The sequence below is a fragment of the Botryllus schlosseri genome, chromosome 11 (genome assembly GCF_051294905.1).
Source record: "Botryllus schlosseri isolate E-star chromosome 11, Bs_hap1, whole genome shotgun sequence".
Lineage (NCBI taxonomy): Eukaryota > Metazoa > Chordata > Ascidiacea > Stolidobranchia > Styelidae > Botryllus > Botryllus schlosseri.
The window spans coordinates 27,581,195-27,594,202 of NC_137246.1; the positions used below are offsets into that span (position 1 = coordinate 27,581,195).

Consider the following 13,008-nt stretch of genomic DNA (forward strand, 5'->3'; position numbering starts at 1 on the left):
ATGGACTACTCCGAGTCATGTCACCATCTTTTTACCGTATTGCAATCTTGCGGATTTTCGAAAAGATGAATTTATTAAAAAGCTGATGATGATTATAAACGAAAAGTACGAGTTCCAAGTTACCCAATTGTAAAAACTTGACATGCGAAGCAAAACACAGCAATATGCGACAAGACAAATAATCAAAGGATGTTGTCACACATGATGCAGAATACCAAGAAAAAAGCGTGAAGAACTGATTGCACGACTCGTAAGATAAAATCAATGATTATAATGAGTCGTGGACCCAGTACCCTCTTAGTTTAAAAATAAGAGTGGTTAACCTAGCCCGCCAAGTAATAAAAATCATTATTGTCGAGATTTCTTCGTCACGTTACAGGCCTGAAGACTTGCGCCCACGTCATTTGCCACGTTGCTTCCAATTTCAACTTTCGACCGTTTATCGCCACGCAGAGATGCAAGTTCAAATCTAAATATGCGGCATGTTGTCACTTGCTCATACGTCACAATATATTCATCGTGCAATATTGTCGCTGATGATTGGTCACTGGTGCTATCAATTTTCGTTATAACTATGACCCATGCTAACATCATACCTAAGTGGGTGCCTGACGAAAGATTCAAATCCAAAGTAAAGAAGGATAATTTGGAGATCCAGGGTTGTATTGTAATGACGAGACTTGGGTCACTTTGTGTATTGACTCGACCAAATCGGATCAGAAACTGTGTTTTATCTGATTGAATAAGCCTGTTACCAGCAGTGGTGGTCTACGTATGAGTCAAGTACACTTGGACTCGGGGTCGGGACAGTTTTGTTTTTATCAAATTTTTCATGTATTGTATTGCATTGTATTTGAGTTTTTCATTAATAATTATGGGAATACCCACCATCAATGTTATTTTTTAAACTCAAACTTTCAACTGCGTGAACTTGCTTCTACCGATTGGAAGTAGGCAAAAATTGTTATACGTTCTTGTTTAAGGCAACTTAACAGTAAAATTTGAAAGAAAAAGCTATATTTCTTCTGAGAACTTCAAAATGTTCAAACTCCCGAGCGTTCACATGTACCAGTTGGAATCAAGCAAATTTGGGGTGCATTGTTTAACCCTTTCGCCACGGGTGGATCCTTGAGGATCCATGCACAGTTTTTCACAAACACGCTTCAATCAATTAACGACATCTTGCGTTGTAGGGGTCATAAACGGTTACCGGTACAATGATCGTCTCTAAATAGCGTTTGTCGATACGCATACGACCAGCTATATATAACCCATTGCCTATGGCATAACCTGTTCAAAATGCAGATTGAATACAGAAAATCGTTTCCCGCAAAATACAATGTGTAGCTCAGTTCGCCTGAATGAACGCTAATCTTATAATTCCTTATATCTTCCGTTCTACACGTCGTAAGCAGACACAGTTGTCGTTTTAGAGTAGTTGTTGATCGCAAGAGTTCATTGCAACCATAATATCGGGAATTAGTTGGATAGAACACGCTTCAAATTGGTGTGAAATAAAGCAATATTCTGTTACGTGAAAAATGCAGCGCACGTATGAGCATTGCGGCATAAGGCCATATACATTCACTTACGATTGTCTTATACAGTTGAATGCCACACACATAGTTAGATGCAGTCCATAACACTTCAACAAGATCAGTATCACGAAGGTTGGTCTTATATAAGTTACACGACGCCAGTGCTAAACGCTGTAGACATGGGTGTGTAAGTTGGCGCGAATGTACGGGTACGGTACTCGCGCTTGTAATAACAACATCATACAGACAGTTGAATCATCCGTTTTATACGTTATACGAAGTTACTGTAGACTTCAATGAATATATGTTGATCATATGCCCATATACTGACGAACCTGTATCGGACATTCGATGTGTGGAACACGTTTCAAATTGATATGAAATAAAGCAACAAGAGAAATCGCGCGCCTATGAGAAGTGTCAAACAAGGCAATATATTTACTTACGATGGCCTTGTGCAGTTGCAAATTGAACATTTTGTTAGTTATATACGATCAATAGTATCTATAAGATCAGTAACATGGATTTGGACTTATATAACTGGACCAGGCAAAGCCAAATAAACACGAATTACAACGCGCGTTGCCTCTATCGCGATGACGTAATCAGCGGCGGCCGTGAGTAACGCTTATAACGAAAACTTCCCAGTCGCAGTGCGCTCGGCTGCGTAAAGATTTCAAGCTCAGTAATGTCTTGTTTGAATGCCGAAATTGATATGTAAGACAGCCACGTGGTTATTCACCATGGGAAGGATTATGTATCACGTCACGTGAAAACGAAAAACAAATTTCTCTTTCACTTTTGAGAAATCGCCTAGACTCGTTTCAATATCATCGTCACCTCTCTCGCCTGAGCCTTCCGAGTAGTTTAGTTGGTTAGGCTGCTATTTCCTGATCACGGCGATATATTGGGCGTCGGTTCAAGCCCCGTTGTTCGCGTTTTTTGAACTTTTTGGTTGATGCATTAAAATTTGGCCTGGAGGCCGACCGCGGGAGTAGGGTTAAGGCAACTCAACAATTGAATCGCCGAAAAAAAGTTTTTGAACAACCCTGCTCAACCGCCCTACTTATAACTCTACATAAAATGTAGCACATGAGCACCACACTGATAGAAATAAATATCAAATACAAATCAAAATCGCGGAGGGAATAATCACCTTTTCCTGTCCCTTTCAGTGACGGCTCGACTAGTCGTAGGCTGTTCATCGTCACTTGAATCCACCCCAGACTGCAGTATCGTAACAGTACAGTCCTCGAGTGTAGAATTGCTTTCATCGAGAAGTAGAGATTGGGTCGATTCCGGCTTAAACAGGGCTGTTAAACATTTTTTTCAAATTTCACCGATTAAATTCTTAAGCCGTCTTCAAAACGCCACAGTCATGTCAATGTAAACCAAGTCATGCGCAATGCACAAATTGACTCAAGTCAAGTCTAGTCCATTTCCCGTTTCAAGAAAATGACTCTGGTCAAGTTGAGTCTACAACAAATTAAGATTTGAGTCAATTCATGACTCGAATCATTACAACCCTGCTTGAAACCTCGATTTCGACCGGTTTTGGAAATAACAGTAAACAATAGACTAAAAATGATAGATCTCATCAGGCTCTTACATCTCGGCCTTTTCTTCCGAGGTAAATCGCCATTATTCGCCTGAAAAAGTATGAATAACAATTCAGCATTGATATTTTCATATCCTCAAGACACACAATGTAAAATGCTATACACACAAGACACAATTCGGACAAGGCACAATTACTCAGCTTTGAATCGATTTTCCCAGGACTGAAATTATCTGTTCCTTGCCAAGAAAAGTTATACATAAGAATTATTGTTTCAACAGTACTTTACACTGCGGTAGCCTCGAATGGTTGTATCGCAGCATACAAAACATGTGTGGTAGTGAAAAGCTAGACATGTTAGTGATAATGACATATCTATGAAGCCGTAATCAAACCGCAGCAGTGTCACAAAGTGCAATGAAATAGGCATGGTCGGAAAAAAATCAAATTATCTTTTATGATGTAGAACTGGCATTCTATTTTTTGATATAGCCTTAAAGCAGTGGTTCCCAACCTTTTCGTTTTCATTCCCCACTTCAGATTTATTCCGAGCCTTCATTCCCCACCAGGACCATAAACGCGCGAAGCGCGAAAAATTTATATAATTCATGTTTGATTCGGTCAATATGATCGGTTTTGGCCTATAATTTGCTATCAATTCTTTAGCCGACTATGGACAATTAAACTTATTTGTATATTGTATATATATAGAAGTTTTTGGTCACCACAAGGGCATTCCTTCTCGACCGAGGCCTACTCGCTGCTGATCGTTCTGGCACACACGCATATTACATGGCCTATAACTTCATATGTCTTGGTGCGTCGTGGCGCAGTAATGGCCGACGCCGAAGTCTCCATTTCTATAAATTCTACGTATTTTCGAGGGGGAAGAGTACCCAATAATCAAGATATTTGGCAATATTAAATCGCGCGCACAGCGCAAAAAAAAATCAATTTGAAAAAGTCACATAAATTTCCAAAAAAATACTCTATAATTTATGTTAATTCACGAAATAGTTTTGGGCCCCTTCGAGCTCGCCCCCCCCCCCCAATTGGAGGGTTTGACGTACGGCAGTTACGGTCCTGTTTCCCACTACCCAACACTTTTGTCATCACAGAGCAGCTATTTGCTGGTTTGACTACACAAGACACACAACCACACCAGTACGCAAGACAATCGCCTATAACTGCATCATAAAACGTATTGTGAACCGATACCAGTAACACTCAAACTTTCGCGAAAGCGTTATTTCACGTCAAACTAGTCGTGCTGGATGCGTTTGTGACGCCATTATTGGCCAGCCGGAGTTAAAAATGAGGTTTTGTGAACAACACGCAATATAATTTTCGATACGTACATTCCAGAGCAGTTAACTGATAACGGTAATTGCGCATGTGTCTCCGTGAATATGAAGACTAGGGTTGTCCATAATTTGGAAAATCTTACGAATCCTCCGTTGTAATGTCTTATTCTATAGATGATTGATAAAAAACGACACTAAGCCTGAAAGAAGCTCACAGGAAGGCCGTTAAGATTTCGTGCAAAGCGTTTGAAAGTAGGTGCCGAAGAATGGGCGTGCCGCCGACCATCGAACGGCGAGAACACTAGCAATCACGAAACCACGGCTCTTGATTGGCTAATCCGCTATGCTTTAATGACCACGACAGCAGCAGTTTGCTGTGTAGGTGATCAAGGAGTCTGCTACCGGCGGCGATTCTGAAAGCGCATTTTATGTCGGTTGACAGATAATGATTTAGGATTGATTCAGGGTATGTTGAGGTATGAAATACATGATGAACAAACAACAGCTGCTTCACAAAAACGTCTAAAGCATGATCGCTTTATTGTGAAGGAAACCGCCGTAGCCTATACGCCTTGTTTTCAACGAGGGAAAGCATAGGAGCTTATGCAAATACCGACGGATTCCTAGTTTCAGAAAGGCTATATCATTATTGAATACGAAGATAAAGCTTAACAATGACACTATAATTTGTGTGATCTTATTGGGCTCAAGTTGTAGTACATAATTGACGTTTTGAATGCTCTAGGGATCGGCTGAATCAAACGGTTGGGCTCGGCACTCATCAGACGTTCACAGCAAATTGAATTCCATTGTAGGTGTTTTCAATGTCCCTAATGATGCCGCAGAAACGAGGTTTAAATGTAAGCACAGACTATGCTTGATATGATGTACAAACTATGCTGCATGCTATGCACTATGCAGCATTGCCTGTGCCTACCTTTACACCCCTTTTATGCGCGATTACTAAGGACTTTGACGTATCCTGTTCAGCATGATATGTGCTTACTTTTACACCTCTTTTCTGCGTCATCATCAAGGACTTTGACAACACTTGCAAGTGAATACATTTTGATGCAAGCATCTGACAAGAGTCAAGCATAACCCGCTGATTCAGCCGCTTCTTAGAGCTTTCAAAACTTGAACTATGTACTACAACCTGAGCCCAATAAGATAACACAAATTATAGTGTCATTGTTAAGCTTTATATTTGTCTTCAATAATGATATATTCTTTCTGAAACTAGGAATCCTTCGCTACTGGCATAAGAGCCTATGCTTTCACTCGTTGAAAACAAGGCAAATAGGCTACGGCGGTTCCCTTCACAATGAAGCGATCATGCTTTAGACGTTTTTGTGAAACAGCTGTTGTCTGTTCATCATGTATTTCGTACCTCAACATACCCTGAATTAATCCTAAATCATTATCTGTCAACCTACATACAATGCGCTTTTAGAATCGCCGCCGGTAGCAGACTCCTTGATCACCTACGCAGCAAGATGCTGCTGTTGTGGTCATTGAAGCATAGCCGATTAGCCAATCAAGAGCCGTGGTTTCGTGATTGCTAGTCTTCTTGCCGTTCTATGGTAGGTGACACGCCCATTCTTCGGTAGCTACTTTCAAACGCTTTGCACGAAATGTTAACGGCCTTTCTGTGAGCTTCTTTCAGGCTCAGTGTCGTTTTTTATCAATAATCTATAGAATTAGACATTACAACGGAGGATTCGTAAGATTTTCCAAATTATGGACAAACCTAATGAAGACTGTCCTGTGGATAATTTTGAACAAATGCGTCTATTCCCCACCAGAAACCATTGAATTCCCCACCAGTGGGGAATTCCCCACCGTTTGGGAACCACTGCCTTAAAGGAATATACATGTTTGAACTTTCCATATCATACCCATGAACCATAATGAATGATACCAAAAGACTAATACTCGATCAAAAATTGAATCATTCAGGTACTCGATTTTCCCCAGTCCTATTAACGACCCACCGGACTAGAAAATGTAAAAAATGGTAATGATTATAATCAACCGGGGCATGGTATGGTATGGTATGGAATGAGAATCTTCCATACTCCATACCCGCCCAATCGTTCCATACCATACTTGACAATTTTCCATACCATACCAACATTCTTCCATACCATATATGATATTTTTTCCATACTTTCGAAACGTGACCAACCAAGTGATATTCTATTTTAATGTGTGGAAATGTTCCGGTATATATATTCTAATTATTTTGGAAGAGATTATCCATTCAGACAGCCTTGATGCACCAATGATATCCCCAGTCGCTTTCAATCATATGTCGTCACTCATCAGCAATGTAGGAACGTATAATGTAGGCCTAAACACACAGGATTATTTGGAAATCACAACAGAATCTCACGACATGTAAAGCTAGTGTGGTAACGCACTGCTAGCATAACCTCATCTACAAATTACATAGAACATAGGCATTGTCAAATTATAAGATGGGTTCGCAACCTTTATACACTTTGAAATTGTTCGTCCAATAAAAGTTGAAGACTTTCTTTTGTAGAGTCTTGCTATTGGTGAAAGTTAAGACCCCCAGAATAGAACAGTACGCAGTGAAATTAATTAGCAGTGGGCTGGTAACCTTACAGGAAATGTCGCGGCTCCGTAAAATGGATATGTGAGGTAAGCTGACAGAAAAATAGGAAGGGTTTGAAATTTTACCAAATGTACCAAGGTAGCATCAATTTACAACCATGTGTAAATGCCAGGGTCAGATAAATTTCCTGGTGTTGACGAACTTATGTGTATGGTAGATATAAGCCACCATAACCTACACCAGTGGTTCTGAACCTTTTTGACCTCGCGGCACCCTTTGAAAATGAATTTTATGTGGTATGCAATCAATTTGACGAATCGAAAGTAGGCCTGTTGTCATACTTCTGGAAAAACTGTCAAAGTATGGGAGTATGGAAAACACATTCCATACCATACTTGGAAAATTTCCATACCATACCATACTTGCACTCTTGCATATTCCATACCGAAATTTCGTTCCATACCATACTTCCATACATAGGCGCCGACTTACGAGACTTACGGCGGCCACCTCGTACAACGAGACTTACGGCTGCCACCTCGTACAAAATGCTCAAACGCCCAAGTGATTTGTGACCAGTAATTAGTAATAAGGCGAATCGATGCGACCTCGTTGGAGACGTCTTCGATTTCGATACGCGCCAGGCGTGTAGCCACGGGGGTTTCGGGGGTCGAACTTCCCTATTTGAAACGCGAAACCCAGTCATTTTGAAATGATCATTCTAACTCTAATATTCAGTTGCAATTCAACAATTGTGTAATGAGTGTTCCGCGCGGCGGATTTGCTAGAAACGTGTTTTCAATTAGCGAGAAGAATCTGTCATGATCTCCCGCTGAGATGGTCGCGAAATTAGGTCATTAATTTCCATGAGCATGGCAATCGTCGCTAGCCAGATTTATCGCGTCTCGATCAAGCCTGGTTCCGCAGGCTTCAACAATCGCATCTGCAATTGGCCCAGTTCACACTATATCATCGCTTAACTGTGCAATCGAATCTGCATTGGCGGCTCCGGCCTGGTGTGCACGATATCATCGCTGGCCTACACAATGGCATCTGCAATACACCTGGAGTGAAAGAGATCATTGCTGGCCTATGGCCGAACTATCGCGTCTCGGGCCTAGCATGCTTTGGCTCCTATCTCTCGCTGGTTTCGAGACAATGCGGTCGAGTTTACGCTAATTAGTGATTGTTTTATGTCATATCAATTAAAAAGTGACATCGCGAAACTGAATAACATCAAATCGCTGCAAACAGACGTGCGAAATTGATTACCGCTAATACTTAAACGTAACGACCAGTAAATGTGTATCATGTCTCGAGTTCTGAAATACGACAAAGGTTTGAGATCGGTGCAATCAAGTTCGAACATTTTGATTTGCGAAAACTGTAGCCGAGACTGCGTAATACGTGCGCGTATTTAATTGTTCACCAGTGACTCGCTAATTGACAGCACTCCCGGACTCTTTGGCGAGCTTATCATACGCCTAAAATCGTCGATACGAAGAGATTATATGATCGCCATTTTCCCATTTACACATGTACTTGACCCTAATTGAATTGATGCTATATTGGTAAATAAGAAATAAGAGCCCAATGCCCCTAATTTTTCAAATGGCCACGCGCCTAGCGTGTGCTGAGAAGCACCATCCCAGATCTCCTCTGCCGACCAGGCGCCCAGATATACGTTAACTGCTTTACTGAAATCTAAATTATGTGCACCCATATTCGTTTACAAAACCATTCATGAGCTAGCTAGCTTCGTGATAGGTAATCGGACCGCGGAATTGGAGGGTGTGCTGGTGTGTCCCTGCAAATTGCAATTCATTTCTGCGCAGATTCGTTTCTCTAACAAGGCTTTGCCAGTGACATTAATCAGGAAATGCAGCAATACAGCTTAAATACCGATATAATGAGAAAACAATTGTCGCGACGAAAGCTACTCAATACGTTGTCACACTCAAAACCGGTTCGTAGCGATACTGATTAGATTACACGCTACTTGATACATTCGCACTCCGAAATTGTCGCACGAAGTCATTTCTCAGTCTTCGTATCATTATTAACGTGATGCATCACAAGATTATGGGTGGCGCAAATTCTGATTATATTCGATTCGTTCGCACCTTCTACATTACATTCCGATAAACTTGATTGCTGGATGTACTCGGATCGAGAACAACATTATCGAAAAGTAAACTATTAGGCTTTAGGTAGACAGTGGATTTCTATTGGTACGATCGCGGCATGCGTCCGGAAGTGGAATTAATTCTAGCCAAAGGGTGGCCAACCTGCGGCCGTATAACGAATTTGTGCGGCCGTCAACACGTAATTCAATTAGCATGCGTTGGCGGCCGTCGACATGCAGATTGAATTTACGAATTGACCAATGTACTACCGAAATGCTTCGCGAACTTAAATCGGGAAATGCACCGATGTTTTAATCATCAAACAGTCGCCGCGATGCGAGTAGGTCAACGCGAAGCAAGAAACCGCAAGAGACAATTACTGATTGGCTGCGCGATTTCGCGTTTGTAATCATCATTATTGTCTGCTTGAAGTACTCGAGAGTTGTCGTGTGTTACTTGCAAGGCCAGTGCGTAGTGTATTTATCGTTAGTCACACTGGCCATTGTGTGTGAATAACATTGATGGAACTGCAGATTACTTCGGACGGACTGGTAGCGCAGGCATTTACACCTCATTGATCGTACCGTTTTAAGATTCCATTTAATAACTCGACTTCATGGTTTGATATTAATGAGTGCTAGGCCGATATTAAAAAGTCACGCGAATGGTTTAACTATAGATAACTAAGCTTTACCTTAGTTATCTATAGTTTAACCCTGCACGTACGCCAGCGGCATGCAGTAAAGTGCGGTTTCGTGTGACGATAACGTCATCGATATGGAACAATTATGACGTCACAAGACTTTGCCACCTCGTAAAAAAATAAAAGTCGGCGCCCATGCTTCCATACCATACCATACCATGCCCTATCGTTAACATTTGCAAATCATAACCAAATATGAGAATTCCTGCATAATTTCTACTTACAACGTCAGGATGTTCTTTTCTGAAGTTGTTCAAAATTTCCTTATATTCCTTATACGCCAGCAGTCCCCGCATGTGTCTAGAGGCATAAAACCAAAATCCCTGATGAACACAGTGACTAACAGGCGCGTACCGAGCCGAGAAAAAGGACAGGGTTTTGACCCCGCTGGGTACATGGGATGTCAAAGTAGTCATGATTAGTAAAAGTCTAAGTAGAATCAGAGTAACGATATATTTTCACACGAGTACAAGTGGAAGTAGCGATTTCCAAGTAAATAAGTAGGCTATTCTAGCTAGGCCTGGTTTTGCAATAAAAATAAAATGTACAAGTAGAAGTACCACTTCTATTTTCAGGACTACATTACTTGCAGTATGATTCCATAAACTCGGAGCCATGAATTGAATAATACATTTATATTGAAATAAACCCACATAGTTTCGGCTGACATTCGTCAGGGGTGATCATCAGCAACCAGTAGAGATTTCAAAAGAACTTTGTATGTCAATGTCCAATTTTATACTCAAGTTCTGCACCTCCAAGAATCCCTTCCAAATAGAAAGAATGAATGAAATAGGTCCGCTACTAACCTTTTCATGGCGTCGATAACATAATTGTATTCTGGACTGTGAGATTCAACCTCTGAACAAAATTAATGCAAATGACGAAGTAGTTATAATTGTCGCGGTGTAATCAATGTAGGCTATGTAGACTTTTCAAATTTTGAGATCTATTACTTATATTGATAGAAAATGAAGTTTTGGTAATATTTTCATTTTTGGGCCATGTTCATGTTTATCATATTGTTTTAAAGTTAACCATGGCTAAGATATTGGCGAAATAAAACTTAAATAAAGATAATTTTCCGAAAATGCGTAAAATCGTCTATTTTGATTTCACAGCGATGATGTAGCAAGACATATCAGCCATTGTCAGATTTGTACATGTCTATGCCAAAAGCAGTAATATTCCTGAAATGGATGATTTGGATTCGGTTGAGGTTAAGTAGGCCTAGTGAACAGAAAAGACAAACTACTGGATTTTGAAAATGCGCACAATTAGATCTATTAGAACCAATGACTTTCAAAATGCTCAACTACAGAACTAAACTAGAACTATTCCGTTTTCAAAACTCGAAATTAGAACTAAGAACTAGTCACTTCTCAAAACGCGCAACTAGAACTATACTGGTAGGTATTCCTTTTTCAAAACTCGCAACTAGAACTAGAACTACTCACTTTTCAAAATGCGCAACTAGAGCTATTCTATATCCTTTTGAAAACTTGCAACTACAGAACTATTTCCTTTTGAAAACTTAGAACTAGAACAAGAGCTACGGTACTCACGTTTTAAAATTTGCAACGAGAACTACTCACGGATCGTGAGATCCAATCACCTTACCTGTGGCTGTGACATCGCTGCAATCCGACATCGGAATGGGCCGAAGTATGCTGCTTTCACTTTGTTACTGTTTTGCATAAAATACAAACAATATGAGCAATAACACAACAAATTCAACTTGAAAATGCCTCACTAGGAACATATATGAACGGCCAAGAACCGCATGACCCATTGCAGTACGGATGGCCTAGTTTCATAACAAAAAATGGTACATTCATTCATTTTAGTTATTTACAGCTTCAACTGTATGTACAATTGTACATAAGGTTGCCAGTAAACTCGCCCCAAAGTAAATTCGGCCCGTCGAATTCGGCCGTCGGTCACTTCGGCCGTCGGTAAATTCGGCCGTCGGTAAATTCGGCCGTCGGTAAATTCGGCCAGGGCCAGAGTAACAACAACACTTACAAAACCATTATCGAACCTGAACCCTAACCCTAATCCTAACCTAACCCTAATCCTAACCTAACGCTAATCCTAACCATAAACCCTAACATCCAAATCACTCGATAATATTATAAATATGTAATATAATACACATTATTAGTTATTAGTAGGTTTAGGGTTAGGATTAGGGTTAGGTTAGGGTTATGTTAGAATTAGGGTTAGGTTAGGATTAGGGTTAGAATTAGGGTTAGGATTAGTGTTAGGGTTCAGGTTAGATAATATTATATTTATGTAATATAATACACATTATTATTTCGTAATACAATTTCACACAATGTTCTCCGAGGGCCGAATATACCGATTGAAATCGGCTGTCGGTAAATTCGGTCCCCTTGAATATCCGCGCTATCTCCCGTGGTTACGCGATCTACGCATACCCTGACATCCAAATCACTTAATAATAGTATAATTATGTAATTAATTTATGTTAACGGTTGGTAATACATTTTAATACAATATTCTCGGTGGGCCGAATTTACTGATGTAATGGCCGAATTTGCCTGGGCCGAATTTACTTTGGGGCGAGTTTACTGGCAACCGTACATAATATGATCAAATTCCAAAATAAAAGCGACCTGAATGTTTTTGAAATTGATGACACGTGGGTCTTTATTTCGTCATAATTGACGAATGGACGCTCAGTCAAGCGTGATATATAGTCCCAGATGGGTCAACTGCATATTTATTTACAGACGACAACTATTCTGAATGATAATCAGATTTTTTTTTCATTACAAAATTTATGATTATTTGTATCTTAAAATCGCCGGATGTTATACTGAAAATCCATAGATTGTTATCTTTACAGAAAAGGGTAAATGTATTGCCGCATGAATGGCTGGGCTAGATATTTGAACTCTTCGGACTGGCTTACTCTCATGCCATCATTTGTGAATACGTGAATCACTTGACTCTGCCCAACGCAAGTCACAAGGAATGGGAAGAACTAGTAGAAAGGACTGCGGCTTCAAAAAAAGATCAACATCGAAAAGAACTGTGACATCGGGCACTCTAGGCCGAGGTGGATGTTAGAGGATCGCTACTGATGCGTGTCGTTTGACATCCTCCTATCTGTTCATCACATCGCATTGTACATTGCGTGTAACTAGTTCAGATGAAAATCATAACCCAATG

The 13,008-nt window shown here is 40.4% G+C and overlaps 2 protein-coding genes across 3 annotated transcripts in view; one reads left to right on the forward strand and one right to left on the reverse strand.

Moving 5' to 3' along the window:
• Window positions 1-13,008, forward strand: part of LOC145449716 (uncharacterized) — a 335,502-nt gene that overhangs the window by 42,336 nt on the left and 280,158 nt on the right. The window lies entirely within an intron of this gene.
• LOC145449750 (uncharacterized) lies at window positions 55-12,196 on the reverse strand. 2 transcript variants are annotated; one of them, XM_080328176.1, is made up of 7 exons: window positions 11,564-12,196; window positions 11,431-11,497; window positions 10,620-10,671; window positions 10,035-10,110; window positions 3,148-3,187; window positions 2,695-2,851; window positions 55-469 (listed from the first exon to the last, which is right to left on the reverse strand). In XM_080328176.1, the coding sequence occupies exons 2-7, from the start codon at window positions 11,459-11,461 to the stop codon at window positions 349-351; spliced, it is 477 nt and encodes a 158-aa protein (XP_080184302.1). In that variant the 5' UTR covers window positions 11,462-11,497; window positions 11,564-12,196; the 3' UTR covers window positions 55-348. The 2 variants fall into 2 exon arrangements, with proteins under 2 accessions (XP_080184302.1, XP_080184301.1); XM_080328175.1 differs by having other exon boundaries at window positions 11,431-12,192.

Excerpts from the sequence above, each read along its gene's own strand:
- LOC145449750 (XM_080328176.1), bottom strand. The coding sequence starts at position 11,461 with ATGTCGGATTGCAGCGATGTCACAGCCACAG. Across the intron at positions 10,111-10,619 it reads GTTATCGACGCCATGAAAAG|ACACATGCGGGGACTGCTGG; the intron begins GTTAGTAGCGGA and ends TTATGCCTCTAG. Across the intron at positions 3,188-10,034 it reads GAAAAGAACATCCTGACGTT|GCGAATAATGGCGATTTACC; the intron begins GTAAGTAGAAAT and ends ATACTTTTTCAG.